Source organism: Delphinus delphis, chromosome 17 (assembly GCF_949987515.2).
Source record: "Delphinus delphis chromosome 17, mDelDel1.2, whole genome shotgun sequence".
Lineage (NCBI taxonomy): Eukaryota > Metazoa > Chordata > Mammalia > Artiodactyla > Delphinidae > Delphinus > Delphinus delphis.
In genome coordinates, this window is record NC_082699.1 from 39,142,920 (window position 1) to 39,165,328 (window position 22,409).

Below are 22,409 nucleotides of genomic sequence, written 5' to 3' on the forward strand. Positions count from 1 at the left end.
AGCATAAAAATCAATGTCATACAGACAAGCTTCTATTAGGCTAGTATTGCTTCTAAATTAGATTGACTTAAAAACTTTGAACTACATACAGCTTTCAAAGTGCTAATTAAAAATGCTGAAGATTCAGAACTTTGAAAGAATACTTATGTATTTATATATGTTATTTATATATATGTTAATAACCAAAATAAAACATCTTTTGTAAGGCCAACAATTAAAACATCTTAGGAAAAAAATTAGAGGAAGACAAAAAAATTTATAACCATACCAATCAGCGTTTTAATATATATCAAAGGAAAATTAATTAATTAGAAAATCCTGTCAAAAAAGCCTTTTTCATAATAGAGATTAACAATATTTTTTAAGAATATGTACTCTGGGACTTCCCCGGTGGTCCAGTGGTTAAGACTCTGTGTTTCCACTGCAGGGGGTGTGGGTTCGATCCCTGGTCAGGGAACTAAGATCATAACATGCCATGCGGCGTGGCCACAAAAAAAAAAAAAGAATATGTACTCTGCTTCAGGATATTCCCAAATGAAAGTAATTTGGCCAAAATTAGAATTATCAAATTGCAAGACTGCAAAAAAAAACTTAGAGACTATTATATTCAGATAGATCATGCCGTAAGCGAATTGCTTTCAGCTTCTCCACTTCAATTTTTGCTCTTAGCAGCTCTTCCTCTAGCTGCTGCCTTCTTTTCAATCCATCCCTCTTCTCCTGAACATATAATCCAAAATTTTTTTGATTTTCTAAAATTATCTGATGCTCCTCTTTCAGCATTTGCAGAATCTGAGGATCATACCCTAACTGTGACCTAAAATTTTCTCCACTTTCATGCCGAAAAAAATCATCTCTCCTTGGGATAGAAGATGGAGACGATGTCATTCTCATATCAACAGAGGAAAGTGACGGTGACAAAGATCTTTCCATAACATGTACTAATTCATGTTCTTCTCTTTGCTCTAAAGTATCACTCTGTTGAGAATTTAAAACCAGTGGAGGAGGGGGCTTAATGTCTTCTTCTTGCTTCACCTCCACTGTAATAGCAACTGGATGGTGGTCCAACATTACCTGTAGTGAACTTGTACCAGCCTGTGCTTCCTCATCCAAGTTTGCACTACAGCACACAAAAAAGCATTATAAAATGTAAATCAAATGAATATAAGAGCATTTTAAAGCATAATTTCATATTTAATATACATTATCAAGCTATAAAGAAAATTATGAAACAAAAAATATTTTTAACCCTTGCAATAATAAATTAAAGTGACTATGGTTGGGATTTTAATTTTATATATATATATATATATATATACACATATATATATCTCCATCCTTAACTTTAAAATTGGCCTCTTAAAAGAACAGGAACTTACAAATACTACACAAGGCTATCAAGGTAAATACAAAAGAAAAGGCATTTTTGATACTCTCAAAGAGATACCAATTGTCCCTATAAGCCTGAGGTTCTTAAATGGTGTAAAGTGTCATTTAATTCATTCTGGGCCTTGCTATCCCGACACCTTAGTCCTAGACCTCCTGCTTCTCCTCTCCTGTCCTGATCTAAAAATCACCAGAGTCTATGACTTCCAGCAGGACAGTGGAAGGCAATCTCTGAGACGTATTGATTTCTCAGTAGTCACACTCACACACACACACACACACACAGAGGAAAAACAAGATTGTGTATGATTTTGGGTATGCCCAACTATCAGGGGGTTCTCCTAACTATCCAATTTCAGATGCAATGGTGTTTCCCCTTTACCTATCCTAAACTACATGACTCAGGTGATCTTTAAGTCTTTTAACTACCACTGGATCATCAGTACCCAGTATAATACTCTACTTGGAACCTCACAGGTGCTCATCATATGTTGAATGATTGAATAAATGAAATGGGTTTTTTCAATGCAATGTTTTTTTAATGGCCTATATATGATATATTGAAAATTTATTAAATTTACATGAAATTTCCATAAAATATGCATTCCTATTAGAGGCGACTACAGTTTTAGCATAATTTAAACTTTGACATTACAATATTTGTTATGACATAAACACAATGTTCCTGAAAATTCTGTTGGTTTTTAAATAATTTCATGTATAACATGAAGTTGTGAATTAAGAATACATAATGTTTCTTGAGGGTTTTTTTTTTAATTTATGTTTCTGCTTAACTTAAAAATAAAAGTTATCGAGGTGAAAGAGATTATTGGAACATTAATGAAAATGCTACACTTCACATTATTTAAATAACATTTTATAAATTATAAATAAGTAATATAGGTTAGAATACATTCTACATGGATGATTAAAATGCTGGAACAAGTTTAAGTAGAACATAAGGAAAAGAATTTAAACTCCCCATATGTCACTTACTAATAACATTAAATTGCCAGAAATATCAGATATTTGTCTAAGAGGCACAAATGAAATAATAAGATATTTAGTATGTTATAAAAAACCTATTTGTAGATTATATAAATTCCTTCATTTTCATTCTTGTCTTTTTTTGTCATTTTATGATTTTCAAAAGCAAAACAATGGAATATAAATGTAATTCAAATTAGTAAGATTTGCTTTTATTAACATCTCTAAATCCTAGATTGGGAAAAAGTTAAAACAACAGATATAAATTAAATTTTTTAAATCCACATAATTACTTTTCCAAATTAGTATGTATAATAGACTATAAGACTCACAATTAAACATAGACAATATACTCCCATGTAAATTAAAAATACGCCTTATATCTGGAATATTCCATTCCACTTTAGTTAAAACATTACAAATAAGGCATAACAAAGCCTAAAAATGATTTAGAGGTCACAAAAAAATGATAAAACAGAAAAGAACTTCTAAAATGTATGAATATGAACTCTGAGGATAAAATTGGTTATAAAAACACAAAATATAATCTGATGTTAAAGAGAGGTAAATATAAAGACATAAATCAATGTCAGTTGTAGAAATAAATAGCCTTACAAAATACCTGTATATACTTAAATACGTTAAATTATATAAGCAGTAATATTTTCCTTATTAAGTATAGAGAGTTTGATGAGGTTAACTGTCATATTTATATAGAAGTATAATTAAGATAGTGAATTATAAACTTCTGAGATAATTAAGATTCAAGATGATGTCAAACAAGTATAAGTATATTAAGTACATAAATATATTATAAATTAAAATGCTAGTATAGAGAAAGTGGCAGAGCAGACACACTAACAAAAATAAGCATTTAATTGGCATATTTCTGATATTCTTACCTTTAAAATCTGAAAAACTGATTGTTTAAACAGTAGGTATAGAAATGTGTAAATCAATGCATTTAATCAGAGAAATGTTGGTGTCCCAAAGATTGACTGTGTAGGTATATATATTCTATGTATGTACGTGTATATATACCATACATACATACACACACACACAAGCGGTCAAAATGTAAATATATCTTTGTATCTTATATATTATTTTTCTTCTATATCAGTGTATTTTTAAAATACACAACTTGATAAAACTACAGTTTCTACGTGTAGTTTTCAAATTATAAAAACCTATACCCCAAAGGTAGTTTTATACCTATAATACAAAGCCACTGTTCTTTATGATTCAAAGAGGGAAAAAATTGTAATGAGTATAAAACAGTCTTACTGTGGAGTTTTTTTTTTTTGGACATTCAGCATACTAGGATTTAATCATCTGTCATCACAGTGAACAGTTTAAGCAGTGACCCCATGAATTAATATACTGTGTATCCACATCTTGGATTCCCACTGGTGCTATTTTTTTACTATGCTATCAACTAGAAATAAGAAGTATATGGTAAGAAGCTGGGCTCAAAAATATTATCCTAGTAAATTATCAAAATAACAAATATGTTTGGCTAAAAAGGTTTTTCCATTTCTTCCCTAACTTCAAAGGGATTTCATAGGTAATTAATAATTTTGCTTATATAATGACTCTTCCATCAATAGGAAAGTACCTTGTAAAGTTTTGTTTGAAGGTTCCTCAACTAACAAGGAGTTTACAGTTTGCTTAAATTACCCTAAATGATTCAAAAGAAGCCTGTAGCTGCCATTTTTATCTTTTGCCAGAGGTTAAAATCTGAATCAGCAGCAGGATAATAGTTTTTGAAGATTTCCAGGCAAGTACTTATGTAGAGCACAAATTCAACCAAAAAAACTGTTTCTAATCCAGCTGCTCTTATTGATATATTAAAATTCATAATTTGATACCCTTGCAGAATAGTATGGGAGAGCTTACCCTTTCCTGTATGACCCCAAATCAAAGTGAAACTAGACCATTATGGTGTAAAAACAACAAAAGTTTTTAGTTTTATTAAGTAATCTGGATCCCTAATTAGGCATTAACTCCTTTTCTTGTGTTCTTGTCTTTTTTATTTTGAATGTTAAGTTAGAAAAATACTTTAAACTGTACATTTAAAAATACTTTAAACTTTAATATATACTATGATGCCATTAACAAGTTTACTTAATTGTTCATTTTAGGTTTTTAGCTCAATTAATATTCAGTAAGTGTAGACACTGATAATTCATTAAAAAAAAGCAAGGGTTCCATTTTTCCTGAAACTGCTAACTTTATACAAAATTGAAAATTCTAATGAAATGTAATCTTAAATGAAATAAGAAAAAGGTATCTCTCAGAAGCTAACTAAACAATTTAATTTTAAAGCTTTAAAAGTTTATGAGGTAATGTCACAAATTACATCCCATTTATTCCTCCCTAACCTTTACTTTTTAGAAACTACAGAAGGAGGGAAGGGGGAGGGGAAGACAATAAAAAGTGGCTTAAATCCAGTGCAGCAGAAAAATTCCTTATAGCCTCACTTTTCTTTTTTAAGAATACAAAACAAAGACACTATTCACTGCTCCCGTAGTGGGGATGCTTACTATGCATATCTTTATCACAACTAAGCCAGAGCCCAATAGATAGGAGGCGCCATAATTTTCACAACAAAATAAAATAAAGCTTACCTTTGTATGTGGTTCCTGTCTCTTATCAGGCAAAAACTGGAAATCTGGGGAATCATCTCCATAACTTTCTTGGTTGGCTCAGAAATATTGCTTTTAAAATCTGATTGGGTCTCTTTTTGCTGCAATAGCTCCTGTTTGGCATATTCTTTGAGCCTTTTGTAAAGAGTGCGTAGGCCCTGCGCTGTTCGAGGAGGGCGGTCTACTCCACTTGCATTATAGTTAACTGCTATGATATCCCAACATCTATTCTTTTCCACTATTACTGAATGTTTGTTAGTGTGTTCTTCCAGAATTTTAACATATGGCTTCACAAGCTTTAACAAATCAAGCTTTTCAGATAAGGTAAAATTGGAAGATCTAGCTTTTCCTACCATTGTTCTTTTCAAATTAAGTAGGCAGTTTCTGAAACCACCATGCAGCCTTCAGCTCTGCTCAGCTCTTTTCACAAACAGAAAAAGATCAGGCTTAACTAGGCTAGCCTCATTTAGGCCCACGCCTACAGGGGAGGGTTTATTAAAATTCCTCCAGCTTAAGCTGACGCAGGTTCAGGAAATCTGCTTAAGCCAAGCCTGACCTACATAAAGCTTCTCACTGAAGAAGACAGGAAGGCACAAGCAAAACACACTTGTGTATAAAGAGAACAGCTCGAGGTAGGATTTAATACACAAAGGTCTAGAGATAAGCATGGAACACAGCTAAAAATTAGCTAATTTAGGGAGAATATCGAATTCCAACACGTTTGCCTAACTGATAGATTGAAAATGCACTGCAGTATCACTTTAATAAAAACAAAAGAGGAACTGTTTTGTACTATTTGTTTACAAATCCAGTAGACAGAAAAATGAAAAACTAAAGATATGAGTGGTGAATGTAGTGATTCCTAACAGAGCCCCTAATCACTGTTTCTGAGCTGCTATTCTCTCTTACAAAATCTGCATAATGCTGGTCCTGCTGTCAATCAGGAATTGCATATCCTCTAGCCAGTTAGGTTACACCCAGCTCAGACTCCACGGTAAAGCTAAGCTTCTCCTTCATTTTACAGTCTACAGTAAACACCGTGTTTTTTTTTTTTTTTCAGTTACTTAAGAAGAAATTTTTGTTGAACACTAAATCTAAAAAGCAGATAAAAATTATGTTTTTAAAGCAATGCATTATTCCAGCTGTAACGTACATGAATATGCTAGCCCGCTTTAGCATGTGTAAAAAACACCATTCACTGTAAGAACAGCATAATAATACCTTAAGACTGCACACAACAAAATCGCATTTGCTATTATTAGAGTACGATCTTTATTTAGCCATTTTCACACAATTTGAGCTATGAAAGGAAACAGCTAGTCTAGTCATTTGCAAGGCCACCAATTTGCGTGTTTAGGATATATTTTCTAATCTCTGTCTGAAACATGATAAATAACAATGTAAACAAATAAGCCTATTTTCTCCTGATATACATGTTTCTCCAGATAGGAGAATGAATTAGAACATACTTGAACACAGTTCCATTCAATCAATTGCTGAACACCTGTAAAAATGTTCCCAAGCACTGAGAAAGGCCCAAAGAAAACAAAGGTAAATCTAGATACAGCCCCTATCCAAAGAACTATAGCTCTACAGAAATGCCATCAATTTTCAATTACTTTGTTTTTCATTCTTTCAATAGAAGAGAATTAAATTAAATTTGTTAAGTTCTCACTTTGAACCAGACAATGTGCTAGAATGTGTTATTTGTCAGGAAATGTGTTATTTGTCAGGAAAAAAAGTGAAAGATTGCTGGGTACACTATAGGATGCTAGGTGTTTTCTGGCATACTCTACTGGGTAATCTGATTTTTAGCAGTCCTAGCCTTTCACCGTCTTTGAGCAGTTTTATTGCTGAGTAAAGTTGTAGAAAATAGTAATGCAAATGATTCTTGCCCCTAGAGATGCAAACTGAAAACTGACCTGCTCCAACAACCTGACCACAGTTACTCAAAGGAAAGCAAGAACACAGGATATACACTGTCTTTAAACAATATTATTATTTTTGGAAGAAATACAGGCATTGTGTTAAGAAATGATGTGCTAATGGAAATGTGAAAAAACGTTCAATCTCACTATCAAGGAAATGTATACCAAAAATGATTTTCATCCATAAGACATCCATAAGGATGTGAAAAAACGTTCAATCTCACCATAAAGGAAATGTATACCAAAAACGATTTTCATCCATAAGACATCCATGAGGAAATGTGAAAAAACGTTCAATCTCACTATCAAGGAAATGTATACGAAAAATGATTTTCATCCACAAGACTGGCAAAATTCTTAAAGAATGAAAATGTCAGGAGTGGATGAGGGTGCAGGGCAGAGTACTCTTCTGTACCGTTCATGAGAGTGTGAAATGGCATTTGTGATGGCAATCTCAGAGTACGTATTAATAGTTTACATGTGTAAAAACTTCTAAACTTGCAGTAATTTTACTTCTCAGAATCTACCTTGAAAAATACTCAAACACACAAGGAGCAGCAGAGCCTTCTTAGTAGTTGCATAGTATTGGAAGCAATCTAAGAGCACATCAGTTGGGGACAAGTTAAAGTCACTAAAGTATATCCATACTATGGTCTACTCTGGGCAGCACTAAAATGCAAAAGGTAGATTTCTGTGTATTGACACAGAACAAGCTCCAAAATATATGGTAAGTGAAAAAAGCAAGTAAAACAAAAATACATACAATTATAATCCCATTATGCTTACCCAAAACACCCAAAGCTAAATATTTCTGTAGGTACAGAAAATATATGTGTAGGCATAGAATGCAGGTCCATACATAGGTATGAAAATGTACTCCAAGAAGGTCTGGAACTCTTCTGCCTAATTACAGGAGCCATGACTTGCAGGTAGCTATGGAGCATTTTTCTTTTTTCTTTTTTTGGCCCCACTGGACCACCAGGGAAGTCCAGCTATTGAGCATTTTAAATGTGGTTAATGGGACTGAATTTTTTACTTTATTGAATTTTAATTAAACAAAATTTTTTACCTGAGGCAGCATATTTTTCCATTAAACACAACTTTATTGTTTGGGTAGGATTACATTTTACTTAACCCTTTTGTCACAAATGATACTATTGTTTCTAGTATTATGGACAAGAACTCCCTCCTGGACCAAACGTTAGTCAGGCTCCTCTGAGCCTTCTTCTCAACTAGGACTTTAGCAAGGATCCTGCTAAACCAGTTTATAGAGAATCCCCCTACCCTTGATACCTAACCAAATTCTTCATACTCCCACCGTTAATACCTAACCAAGTTCCTCTCAGTAATTTTCCACCCACTGACCCCCTTACCCTGCTTATTGGCTGTAAATCCCTGTTGTAGTAGCAGTTGAGTTCAGTCTCTCTCCCCTGTTGCAACAGTCTTTTTTTTTTTTTAATAAATTATTTATTTATTTATTTAGGCTGCATTGGGTCTTTGTTGCTGCACATGGGCTTTTTTTACTTGCAGTGAACAGGGGCTACTCTTTGCTGTGGTGCGTGGGCTTCTCATTGCGGTGGCTTCTCTTGTTGCGGAGCAAGGGCTCTAGGCACACGGGCTTCAGTATTTGTGGCATGCAGCCTCAGTAGCTGTGGCTCGCAGGCTCTAGAGCACAGGCTCAGCAGTTGTGGCGCACAAGCTTAGTTGCTCCACAACATGTGGGATCTTCCTGGAGCAGCGATCGAACCCATGTACCCTGCACTGGCAGGCGGATTCTTTTAATTTATTTATTTAATTTATTTATTTTTGGCTGCATTGGGTCTTCATTGCGGTGCATGGGCATCTCATTGCAGTGGTTTCTCTTGTTGCAGAGCACAGGCTCTAGGCGCATGGGCTTCAGTAGTAGTTGCAGCACATGGGCTCAGTAGTTGCAGCACACGGGCCCTAGAGCACATGCACTTCAGTAGTTGTGGCTCACGGGCTCTAGAGTGTAGGCTCAGTAGTTGTGGCGCATGGGCTTAGTTGCTCCACGGCATGTGGGATCTTCCCAGACCAGGGCTCCCCTGCATTGGCAGGCGGATTCTCAACTACTGTGCCACCAGGGAAGTCCACAGTAGTCTTGAATAAAGTCTTCTTGCCTGTTTAACTTGTCCGGTAGAATTTTTCTTGACATTACACATAATCACATCAGCAGTGTAGTCAATCTTAAATTGATTCTGTTTTTTTTTGAAAGAATTAATTAATTCATTATTTAATTCATTATTCAAATATTCTGTCTAATAAGTACATAATACATACAAGAAGAATGTTTATTGTTAACTTCTGAAATCTATTTTACAAAGCACTTGACTAAGCTTTAGTTATCTGGAAATTTACTTTTGTGGAAACCTCATTTCATGAAAATGCTAGGTACACTGTGTTAGTGTACATAAATTCTGCTTGAATGAATTTTTTCTATGCACTGATATAACATTTAATGGATTTGTTTGAATATTTTATGCAGACAGCACAAATTATAGTGATACCCTGTATAAACTGTAATTGATTATTAATCTGAATTACTTATTCTGTCTTAATTATAATTAAATTATTTTTCTAGCTAAAAAAATAATGGGCAAACTTTTTAATATAAAAAAGTATACTACTGATGCAGAATCAAGTGCAGATGCAGAAGCTAGTACTCTTGCTGGAATAATAAAGAAAAAAATGAGAGACCGAACTAAAGCATATTACATATTTCATACTGAATACCAAATGCAATTTGCTAAAGCAGAACAACAGGAATAAGCTGTTTAATGCATTTTAAAAAGGTAAAGAAAATAAAATAGACAACGTTAAGAGACACTGTCAACAGACACATAGTAAATCTGACAAGCAGTTTCCTCTCAACAAACAAGAACTGATGAAGTTTAGGCACCTCAAATCAGAATTAAATATCCAGAAATATTTTTAAATAATATGTAACAACGTCTGACCTTGTAATTTTGGCCAGCTATAAAATGGTTTGGTTTCTTGCACACACAAAAAAAGAAAACCATTGTTAGTAAAGAGATGGTAAAAATACATACATACTATTTCAGTTACGGAAATTTTGTCAGAAAATTATTGGGAAAGGATTTTAAATGATATTTTAAAAACGAAAGAGCTTCAATTAAGCAGCCAATAATTGCCTGTAGAATACAAGACCTAACATATCAAACATCAATTGATTCAATATTTTTTAAATTGCAAGTACTTCTCTTTAGATTTAAATGAGTTATACAATAAAAGTTATATAATAAAAGTTATACAATAAAAGAGATACTGCCCTATTAACACATGGGTCACATTTTATCTCAAAGGACTTCAAAATTTACAAAGGAATGTTATCAATTCATGACCAAATAGATATATGAACTCATAACACAGATATTTTTTAATCTATATCTGTCAAAGAATTTTAGCTAGACATGGAAAAATAATAGTTCTACTGCAACAGATGATGCTCTGTTAGGTTAAGTTTAAAAATCTGGATTTATTGCAATTTTAAAACAAGAAATTAATATTTCATATATTACTCTGTTCCACACACATTATGAAAATATTGTGCTCAACTTTCTAGAGCAGACTCTATGAAAAGTGTCAAGAATAGGGGCTTCCCTGGTGGCGCAGTGGTTGAGAATCTGCCTGCCGATGCAGGGGACACGGGTTCGAGCCCTGGTCTGGGAAGATCCCACATGCCACGGAGCAACTAGGCCCGTGAGCCACAACTACTGAGGCTGCACATGCTCCGCAACGAGAGGTCGCAACAGTGAGAGGCCCGCACACCGCAATGAAGAGTGGCCCCTGCTTGCCGCAACTAGAGAAAGCCCTCGCACAGAAACGAAGACCCAACACAGACAAAAAATAAATTAATTTTTTAAAAAAATGTCAAGAATATAGTTGTTAAAACCATTTGGAATACATATGCAAATACCAGTTTATGGAACTGGTTAAAAAAGAAAAAAATAGGGCTTCCCTGGTGGCACAGTGGTTGGGAGTCCGCCTGCCAGTGCAGGGGACGCGGGTTCGTGCCCCGGTCTGGGAGGATCCCGCATGCCGTGGAGCGGCTGGGCCCGTGAGCCGTGGCCGCTGGGCCTGCGCATCCAGAGCCTGTGCTCCGCAATGGGAAAGGCCGCGGCAGTGAGGGGCCCACGTACCGCAAAAAAAAAAAAAAAAAAGAACACTAATGATTTTTTTTGTTCTTTGCCAGTGCTCATTGGTTGAGTCATGGAGAGTTTTATAAATTATTGTACTGTCTATAAAATTTATAATTATTATTGTTTATAATTATTGTACTGTTAACTCCAACTCAAGATTTTTTTTTAAAACAAAAAGAATACTTGCTAAACATTCAATAATCAAAGACAAAACAGTGGCAATGTGATTTACGTTTTGTCATCAATATCACACTGTATATGAGTGAGCTAAATTTGAAAATCCAAGGAAAAGGCATATTTGTGACCTGGTTAGATAGGTAGAAGAATACATGTTTAATGTAAAAATTTCCATAAACATACAACTCAGTAACTAACCGTATATATCCCTCTAACATGAATCGACAGAAAATTTTAATTATAATTAAGTTTTATGTAAATTGCATGAAAAAACTACAAGAAGAATTTGAAAAACACTTTGTTGATATTGATAAATTTAGAGCTGCTTTTAAATTTATACACTGCTCTTTTGAATTCAATGTTAATAATACTGAGTTGACACAAGAATTAGTAAATTAGTAAATTTGGACAGACATTTTTTTTTTGAAACTGACATGCTTTTGTTTCCAAGTCATATCAATTCTTCTAAAAAAGATGAACTAGTTTTGTTGATGTAGATACAAATATAAACAGAAATTTTTTAAAACTCAATTCAGCTAATGGACAACTTTTATGTATGTTTAGAACTTATTTATTTCATAAATATTATGAAATCTAAATACTAATCAAGAATTCAAAATAAAAATACAGCATCCAAATTGAGATATGCCGTAAATGTATAATATACACCAGCTTCCAAAGACTTAATATGAATAATAATAATTAATAACTTTTAATCACATGTTGAGATGATATACATATTGAGTTAATTAAAATGTATAATTAAAATTAATTTCACCTGCTTCTTTTTACTTTTGTAACATGGTTACTAGAAAATTTTTTAATATTTATATATGATTTATATTATATTTCTATTCGACAGCTTTGGTATAGAAGGATAGGCACCAAACTAATGACAGCAGCTATTACTGGAAGGAGACTAAGATTGACAGGGACAGTTAAGAACCTTTAACTTAACTGTATTATTATGAAATTTATAAAAATATATTCATATTACTTAGATAATCAAAATTAAATTATAAATAATTCTTACAAACTAAGAAAAACAATGCAACAGAAAAACAAATATAGAATACAAACAGAATTTAAAGAATAAAATATAAACGTCCAATATATAAAGAGCTCAACAAGTAATCAGGGAGATGGAAAGTAAAAGACCATAGTTGTTTTTACCCATTCAACTGGCAAAAGTTAAAAAGTTTAATAGCATGTGTTAAGGAATTTGGGGGAATAAATTCTCTCATACAGTAATGATGGCAGAGCCACTTCAGAAGGCAATTAGCAAACCATATTAAAATATAATATAAACACATTATGATCTGACAACTGAGAAATATTTGCATAAGTTCATAAGACCACATGTACAAGGATGTTCTCTGCAGGATTGTTTTTAATAAAAACCCTAAATAAATCATGTTATATTCATACCATGGTATATCCTGCAGCAATTAAAAGAATAGGTTCATCTATATGTTCTAAAATGAAAACAAGTCTCCAAAGCATACTAGTGAGAGCTGCAAAGTACTCTCAGCATGGAACAACTCCATCCAAACCCCTGCACTAAGAGACTTGACCAACCCTAGGATGGCCTCTAGCAGCCTAAAGGCCCCAACCTAGCCTCCTCGTGAGCTCCATTCTGGAAAAGCTCAGAGCTATCAAAAGAATTTACTGTTTGTTCTAGCTAACACCTGACCCTAGGCCCCTGACCTCCCTTTGGTAGGGCATTTACTAAATCTCCCACAACTCAGGAGTGTCTCAAGGACCTGAAAGTCACTCCTTTGAAATGTAATTATCAGGAAGAACAGAGCCAAGGCCTCCCAGTCTTAGTGAGAAGGTAGAATCCTAACTTTGATAACTGCTAGCTAGCAGACAGAGCTGCCCTAATCTCATTTACACAGACCTACCTTTTGTAATTTTTCACTTCCCTGACTCTACTTGAGCTCCCTCTTTGACTCCCTCATCCTCCCTTCAAAAGCTGCACAAATCAGAATGGAGCTCAGGTCTTTACCCCACTGTCAGGAGTTAATGAATAAAATCTGCTTCCACTGCTTTAACTAATGTCTGGCTTTGTTTATCTTTGACATTAGCAAATGAAAAAATCAAGTTGTACGTAGATATATGTATACTGTATGGTATCATTTATTTGAAACACACCATCCACATCAATAATACCAATTTCTAGGGGCTTCCCTGGGGCAATAATTATTATTATCGCAAAAAATAATAATACCAATTTCTACAGGTAAAATATATAAGAGCCTAGCTTTACCTGTAGTATTTTAGATAATTTACCTGTAGATAATTACCTGTAGTAATTTAGATACACCATATTAACAAATTGAAGGAGAAAAACCATATGATCATCTCAATAGATGCAGAGAAAGCTTTCGACAAAATTCAACACCCATTTATGATAAAAACCCTGCAGAAAGTAGGCATAGAGGGAACTTTCCTCAACATAATACAGGTCATATATGACAAACCCACAGCCAACATCGTCCTCAATGGTGAAAAACTGAAAGCATTTCCACTAAGATCAGGAACAAGACAAGGTTGCCCACTCTCACCACTCTTATTCAACATAGTTTTGAAAGTTTTAGCCATAGCAATCAGAGAAGAAAAGGAAATAAAAGGAATCCAAATCGGAAAAGAAGAAGTAAAGCTGTCACTCTTTGCAGATGACATGATACTATAAATAGAGAATCCTAAAGATGCTACCAGAAAACTACTAGAGCTAATCAATGAATCTGGTAAAGTAGCAGGATACAAAATTAATGCACAGAAATCTCTGGCATTCCTATACACTAAGGATGAAAAATCTGAAAGTGAAATCAAGAAAACACTCCCATTTACCATTGCAACAAAAAGAATAAAATATCTAGGAATAAACCTACCTAAGGAGACAAAAGACCTGTATGCAGAAAATTATAAGACACTGATGAAAGAAATTAAAGATGATACAAATAGATGGAGAGATATACCATGTTCTTGGATTGGAAGAATCAACATTGTGAAAATGACTCTACTACCCAAAGCCATCTACAGATTCAATGCAATCCCTATCAAACTACCACTGGCATTTTTCACAGAACTAGAACAAAAAATTTCACAATTTGTATGGAAACACAAAAGACCCCGAATAGCCAAAGCAATCTTGAGAACGAAAAACGGAGCTGGAGGAATCAGGCTTCCTGACTTCAGACTATACTACAAAGCTACAGTAATCAAGACAGAATGGTACTGGCACAAAAACAAAAATATAGATCAATGGAACAGGATAGAAAGCCCAGAGATAAACCCACGCACATATGGTCACCTTATCTTTGATAAAGGAGGCAGGAATGTACAGTGGAGAAAGGACAGCCTCTTCAATAAGTGCTGCTGGGAAAACTGGACAGCTACATGTAAAAGTATGAGATTAGATCACTCCCTAACACCATACACAAAAATAAGCTCAAAATGGATTAAAGACCTAAATGTAAGGCCAGAAACTATCAAACTCTTAGAGGAAAACATAGGCAGGACACTCTATGACATAAATCACAGCAAGGTCCTTTTTGACCCACCTCCTAGAGAAATGGAAATAAAAACAAAAGTAAACAAATGGGACCTAATGAAACTTAAAAGCTTTTGTGCAGCAACGGAAACCATAAAGAAGACCAAAAGACAACCCTCAGAATGGGAGAAAATATTTGCAAATGAAGCAACTGACAAAGGATTAATCTCCAAAATTTATAAGCAGCTCATGCAGCTTAATAACAAAAAAACAAACAACCCAATCCAAAAATGGGCAGAAGACCTAAATAGACATTTCTCCAAAGAAGATATACAGAGTTCCAACAAACACATGAAAGAATGCTCAACATCACTAATCATTAGAGAAATGCAAATCAAAACTACAATGAGATATCATCTCACACCAGTCAGAATGGCCATCATCAAAAAATCTAGAAACAATAAATGCTGGAGAGGGTGTGGAGAAAAGGGAACCCTCTTACACTGTTGGTGGGAATGTAAATTGATACAGCCATTGTGGAGAACAGTATGGAGGTTCCTTAAAAAACTACAAATAGAACTACCATATGACCCAGCAATCCCACTACTGGGCATACACCCTGAGAAAACCATAATTCAAAAAGAGTCATGTACCAAAATGTTCATTGCAGCTCTATTTACAATAGCCCAGAGATGGAAACAACCTAAGTGCCCATCATCGGATGAATGGATAAAGAAGATGTGGCACATATATACAATGGAATATTACTCAGCCATAAAAAGAAACGAAATTGAGCTATTTGTAATGAGGTAGATAGACCTAGAGTCTGTCATACAGAGTGAAGTAAGTCAGAAAGAGAGAGACAAATACCGTATGCTAACACATATATATGGAATTTAAGAAAAAAAAAATGTCATGGAAAACCTAGGGGTGAAACAGGAATAAAGACACAGACTTACTAGAGAATGGACTTCAGGCTATGGGGAGGGGGAAGGGTAAATGGTGACAAAGCGAGAGAGAGGCATGGACATATATACACTACCAAACGTAAGGTAGATAGCTAGTGGGAAGCAGCCGCATAGCACAGGGAAATCAGCTCGGTGCTTTGTGACCGCCTGGAGGGGTGGGATAGGGAGGGTGGGAGGGAGGGAGACGCAAGCAGGAAGAGATATGGGAACATATGTATATATATAACTGATTCATTTTGTTGTGAAGCTGAAACTAACGTACCATTGTAAAGCAATTATACTCCAATAAAGATGTTAAAATGAAAAAAATAAAAAAAAATAATAATAATAATAATACCAATTTCTACAGGTAAAATATATAAGAGCCTAGTTTTACCTGTAGTATTTTAGATAATTTTATGGGGAGAAACGTATTTAGGTACATTAATCTTTTTTTTTTTTTTTTTTTTTTTTTTGCGGTACGCGGGCCTCTCGCTGCTGTGGCCTCTCCCGTTGCGGAGCACAGGCTCCAGACGCGCAGTCTCAGCGGCCATGGCTCACGGGCCCAGCCGCTCCGCGGCATGTGGAATCCTCCCGGACCGGGGCACAAACCCGTGTCCCCTGCATCGGCAGGCGGACTCTCTCAACCACTGTGCCACCAGGGACACCCCTAGGTACATTAATCTTAATGAATGCATTAAGTATTCTGAGGAAAATGTACTGATGTCTGCAACTTTAAAATTCATTTTTTAAAAGTAAGATAGGGACTTCCCTGGTAGTCCAGTGGGTAACACTCCGCGCTCCTAATCCAAGGGGCCCAGGTTCGATCCCTGGTCGGGGAACTGGATCCCACATGCATGCTGCAACTAAGAAGCCCGCATGCCACAACTAAAGATCCCGCATGCCGCAACTAAGACCTGGTGCAGCCAAGGTAAATAAGTAAATATTTTAAAATAAATAAATAAAAAATAAAAGTGAGATAGACTGATGGATGAATAGATATGCAATAAAGCAAATACAGTAAAATTTTAATTCTGGAATCTAGGTCGTTGGTATATGGGTAGTCAATGTAAAATGATCAACTTTTCTTAATGTCTGAAAATTCTAATATGTTCAAAAAAGTATCCTTAAAAATAAAATAATAGCAGCTAATATATTTTAACTCTTTAGCTATTAAAAATGTGAGAAGTTTGAACAAAGCTAAATTTCTAAAATAGAATTTTGATAATTAGATCTATTAAATTTAATAAATAAGGAATAACTGTGGGTAGGAGTGATTTTTTTTTCCTATGAATTACTTGTTAGGCAAAAAGCTCACCATGACTACTGAGATTATTTCTATATTTTAGGAGATAAAAAAAAAAAAACACGAAGGTAAGGATATTACGCCTTATTAATCTTTGTCTTAGCCCAGGTTCTCTGGCAAACAGGGCCTGAAGCAATGACTAGAACGCTGAGGCTTTACTTGGGCGTTGCATATACAGGGTATCAAGAGTGAAAAAAAAATAAACTGAAGCAAGGAACTATGTGAAATGGTGGCTGGGGGACTTCTCTGGCAGTCCAGTGGTTAAGACTCCGTGCTTCCACTGCAGGGGGCATGGGTTCGATCTCTGGTCGGGAAGGCCACGAGGTCAAAATATAAGTAAATAAATAAATACTATTTTTAAAAGTGCTGGCTACGTCTTTACAACAAGCTATGAAAACACAGAGTAGGTCACTTGGCAAATGCATCCACTTGGTACTCTTTGGAACATCTCCTGATAGACTACAAAAAGAAACCATTCCTCAGAGTAGTTCATGGAGGAAAATGTGGAATTTATCAGGCAGGTTCCCTCCTGTCTCCCATTTCCCAGTGGCCAAGCTCACCCCACTAGGAGTAAACTCTACCGCACTTTCAGCCTGTGTCATCCAGCCTCCACAGGGGCACAGGGTGCTACCCCCAAGCCCTGGTGTGGTGTGTCATCCACCAGACCCTCTCAGAGTGTGGTTCATCGGCCACCGTGAGGTGGTGGCTCAAGTGAGGCAGCACAGTGCGGTACAGTGAAGCAGTCAGTCTAGGAAGCACACAGTGGCAAGGGAATCTGAGAAGGCGTATATCACACTGCAATATGTGAGGAAGATGACACTTTAAAAATCTACCACATAAAAACAGGGTTAAAAGCCAGGGTGAATCCAAACCCTAAGAATCATTCTGAGTTATAGCATTTATATCTCACACTTCAGCACTGTGCTTTGGTGATGATACCCTGTAATGTTAAGCACTCAAGACAATCAAAACCATGAATTCCCTGGCGGTCCAGTGGTTAGAACTCAGCACTTTCACTGCCACGGGACTGGGTTCAATTCCCTGGTCAGGGAACTAAGATCCTGCAAGCCACGCAGTGCAGCCAAAAAAAGACAATCAAAACCTAGGTTAACAGGGATCTTGAAAACCCTTACAGAACTGAAAGAAGTCTAAGAAGGAAAAACTCAGTGCTCCTGCCATGTTTCTCCTTTACTTTCATACCACTCCGACACCAGCTGGGTGTTCTACAATTCAACTCAATTCTGACACCATCTATCTGGAGATAGCATCACATCCCACAGGTTAAGGGCTCAGTCCCACAAGACTGCTCCCACACCACTTCAGATGCCAATCACAAGTCCAGGTTGTCAGCTGTGCTTCTGACCAATCGGCTATAAATCAGAGGTTCCTAGGACCCCCTCCTCAGGATCAATTAATTTGCTAGAGCAGCTCACAAAACTCAGGAAAACAGTTTACTTACTTTTACGAGTTAATTATAAAAGTATATGATAAAATTGGGAGATTGAGATTGACATATATACACTAATATGTATAAAACAGATAACTAATAAGAACCTGCTGTATAAAAAAATAAATAAAATTAAATTAAAAAACAAAAAGTATATGATAAAAGATGAACATTCAGACAGAAGAGATGCATAGGCAAGGCACAGGTAAAAGGCTCGGAGTGTCTATGCCCTCTCTGGGCACCACCACTCTCTCAGCACCTCCATATGTTCACCAACGCGGAAGGTCTCCAAACCCCGTACTTTGGGGATTTTTACAGAGGTTTCATCACATTGGCATGATCAACCATCAACTCCATTTCCAACTCATCTCCCCTCTCTGGAGAACGGGAATGGGGCTGAAAATTCCAAGCTTCTAATAATGGCTTAGTCTTTCTGGTGACCAGCCCTCAACCAGGAGCCCACCCAGAGTCACCTCATTAGAACAAAAGACATTTCTTTCACCCAGGAAATTCCAAGGGATTTAGGAACTCTGTGTCAGGAACTAAGGTCAAAGACCAAGTATTAGAAGAAAAAAAGATGCTCCTAAAGCTCTTATCACTGAGGAAATTACAAGGGTTTTAGGACCTCTGTGCCAGGAACTGGGGGTAGAGACCAATACAGACATTTTCTATTATCTCACAGAGTCAAATTATGTAAACTTAATCCAGCCATGCTATGTGAATCACAGACCTACTCTATACAATCTAAATTTACATACATTTTCTTTAAATAGCTCCCAGCCACCTATTAAGGAACTCAGTTTGACCAAGTCTTATCTTTGGGGTAAAAACATTGTAAGCTAAAGGGAACTAGCCTTTTGTTAAATTTTGTATACTAAAATGTTGCTAAAGCTATTCATCTTTATTTTAACTTAACATTTTTCACTTAATCATTTTTCAGTATAGTTAACATGGGTGTTCCCCCTGCAGGTAGCGGCAAGGAAATTTTGGTGAGATAGCTCCCACGTCCAAGGAAGGGATGGAGAGTGTGTATCTGATGATTCTCAGAAGCCACTTAGGCTTCTTCTTCACTGAGGTACCATAGGTCTAAAGTTAGGAATCCCTCTGGACACAGGAAAGTAACTCTATATCAGCACAAAGTTAAGAAACCTTATTTAACGATTATGAGTAGGGACCATCTACATATCATCAGATTGACGAGAAAAAGGAAGTATGTAGTCCCAGTGGTTGCTGGTATCTATAATTTAACATGAGGAGAACCAGTCTAAGAATGAAGCCAGTCTTGTGGATGACAGGAGTAGACAGAAATTGGGATCATAATGACATCCTTTAAACTGCTACATCAGTCAATCCTAAAGCCTGCAATTTCCAAATATACATGTTAATAAAATTCAATTTTATAATCCAGTATTTTTAACAATACTTGAACCAAAAGCATATTAACTGATATTTAAAAAATTGTTTCCTTTCTTTCCATTGTGCTTATCCTGTTTGCCTATTTTATCCTGCTTAAATCACAACTTCACACTTTGTTTTTATTTTATTTTTTTTAACATCTTTATTGAAGCATAATTGGTTTACAATGTTGTGTTAGTTTCTGCTGTATAACAAAGTGAATTCGCTATATGTATACATATATGCCCATATCCCCTCCCTCTTGCGTCTCCCTCCCACCCTCTCTACCCCACCCCTCTAGGTGGTCACAAAGCACAGAGCTGATCTCCCTGTGCTATGCAGTTGCTTCCCACTAGCTATCTATTTTACATTTGGTAGTGTATATATGTCAAGGCTACTCTTTCACTTCATCCCAGCTTACACTTTCCTCTCCCCGTGTCCTCAAGTCCATTCTCTACATCTGCGTCTTTATTCCTGTCCTACCCCTAGGTTCATCAGAACCATTTTTTTTTTTAGATTCCATATATACGTGTTAGCATACAGTATTTGTTTTTCTCTTTCTGACTTACTTCACTCTGTATGACAGACTCTAGGTCCATCCACCTCACTACAAATAACTCAATTTCGTTTCTTTTTATGGCTGAGTAATATTCCATTGTATATATGTGCCACATCTTCTTTACCCATTCATCTGTCAATGGACATTTAGGTAAATGCACATACCTTGAGACCTTTGATACTCAAAGGTATCCTATGAATACATTCTCACATATGATTATAATATACAGCTATTCATTGTAGCTTTGTTTGTAATAAGAAAAGATACCAAGCAACCTAAATATCCATTAATATGGCACTGGTTAGGTACATCTGGCAAATCCACACAATGGAATATTATGTAGTTTTTAAAAAGAATGAGGTAGGGGAGTTCCCTGGTGGCCTAGTGTTAGGATTTCGGGCTTTCACTGCCATGGCCTGGGTTCAATCCTTGGTCACAGAACTATGAGATCCCGCAAGCCATGTGGCAGGGCCAAAAAAAAAAAGAAAGAAAAAGAAAAAAAAAAGAATGTAGGAGTTCTAAATGTACTGAAAAAAGATTTCAAAGATAAATCAAACATTTATAAATTAATTATAAACCAATAAAATTCAAAAATCACATTAATTTAATGACAATGTTATTTTACTGAAATTAAACTGCTAATCACAATATAAGTATGGTACCAAAAGATTTGGCACATACAAGTCCTTTTGTGTCCAACAAGCCTCTTCTCCAATACAGCATATGAAGGCTCAATTCTTTGACTGTCCTTAATCTGAATATACGAAACCTCATTTGGTAGGAGTATACCCCATTCTGTCTACCTCTGTTCTCATCTGCTGACATGAAATCTTGTAATAATACTCAATTGTGGTTAACAATCCACCTGCCAATGCAGGGGACACGGGTTCAAGCCCTGGTCCACGAAGATCCCATGTGCCACAGAACAGCTATGCCCTTGTGCCACAACTACTGAGCCTGCGCTCTCGAGCCCACAAGCCACAACTACTGAGCCCATGTGCCACAACTACTGAAGCCCACACGCCTAGAGCCCGTGCTCCGCAACAAGAGAAACCACAATGAGAAGCGTGCACACCACAACGAGTAGCCCCCGCTTACCGCAACTAAAGAAAGCCCGCGCGCAGCAACGAAGACCCAACGCAGCCAAAAATAAATAAATAAATTTATTTAAAAAAAAAAAAAAATCAAGCAGCACTTAAAAAAAAAACTCAATTATATGGTGGCCAACCGAAAGATCCAACATAGGCTTATATACTTTTATTCATATTATTTAAAAGAAAACACAGAATTCTAAGCTTCTCTGAGAATTTATAAACCCCTGAAAATATGTCCGAACATCTCCAGGGACCTAAAAATCATTAGAAAAACACTTATCTCTCCAACAGAGGTTTTATCACTCCCTTTTTATACCTTTAATCTTCCCCTCTTCAATACCTCTTTCCTCTCAACCGACAACATACTACCTTTAAAAACAACCAAAAAACTTCTATGGTTTCCTGCTATCCCTCAAGATACTACTCCTTCCCTTCAAAACCAAATTTCTTTATTGATTTACATACATTATTTATTTACATTCACTGCCTCCATTTGCCTGTCTCCACTCATCACATATCCATTACAATATGGCTTTTGTTCCAAACACTTTCTGAAACTATTCTCTTTTAAGTATTACCAATACTTGCAAACTATAATGTTCCAGCAGCTTCTTCTTGACTTCCTGACTTATCTGAAGTACTTCAGGGCCAAAGGGCTTAGCCAAGGGACTCAACTACAAGTTTTTCAAGATCCCTTCCATCAGTCATAAAATGTTTTTGAATTCATACTGTTTGACTTAAAACCCAAACAAGAGAAAGTTCCTGCCTTTGTATGCCACAGTTTAGTGAAGGAGACTCAGGTAAATAGATAAAATATAAAGAGTATAGCTGAACAGCCTGAGGGAGAATTAATGGTCTCATCTT

General features: G+C 35.8%; 2 protein-coding genes across 3 annotated transcripts in view; both read right to left on the minus strand.

The window, feature by feature from the left end:
• The window catches only part of RAD54B (RAD54 homolog B), a 95,010-nt gene that overhangs the window by 52,260 nt on the left and 20,341 nt on the right, over positions 1 to 22,409 (minus strand). The window contains exons 1-2 of one of the 2 annotated variants that reach the window (XM_059994905.1): positions 5,001 to 5,057; positions 1,072 to 1,117 (exon numbers count right to left, since the gene is read on the minus strand). The exons of the other annotated variant lie outside the window; for it this stretch is intronic. The gene's annotated coding sequence lies outside the window, so the exon portion shown is untranslated. Of the gene's footprint in view, positions 1 to 1,071; positions 1,118 to 5,000; positions 5,058 to 22,409 lie in introns of those variants that run through there. 2 annotated transcript variants of the gene reach the window in all.
• Positions 223 to 5,462, minus strand: FSBP (fibrinogen silencer binding protein). The gene is made up of 2 exons (XM_059994906.1): positions 5,001 to 5,462; positions 223 to 1,117 (listed from the first exon to the last, which is right to left on the minus strand). Exons 1-2 carry the CDS (start codon positions 5,372 to 5,374, stop codon positions 592 to 594), a joined length of 900 nt encoding a protein of 299 aa, XP_059850889.1. The 5' UTR covers positions 5,375 to 5,462; the 3' UTR covers positions 223 to 591.

Coding starts and splice junctions, on each gene's coding strand:
- FSBP (XM_059994906.1), bottom strand. CDS start 5,374: ATGGTAGGAAAAGCTAGATCTTCCAATTTTACCTTATCTGAAAAGCTT. Junction 1,118..5,000: donor GACAGGAACCACATACAAAG/GTAAGCTTTATT, acceptor TGTGTGCTGTAG/TGCAAACTTGGATGAGGAAG.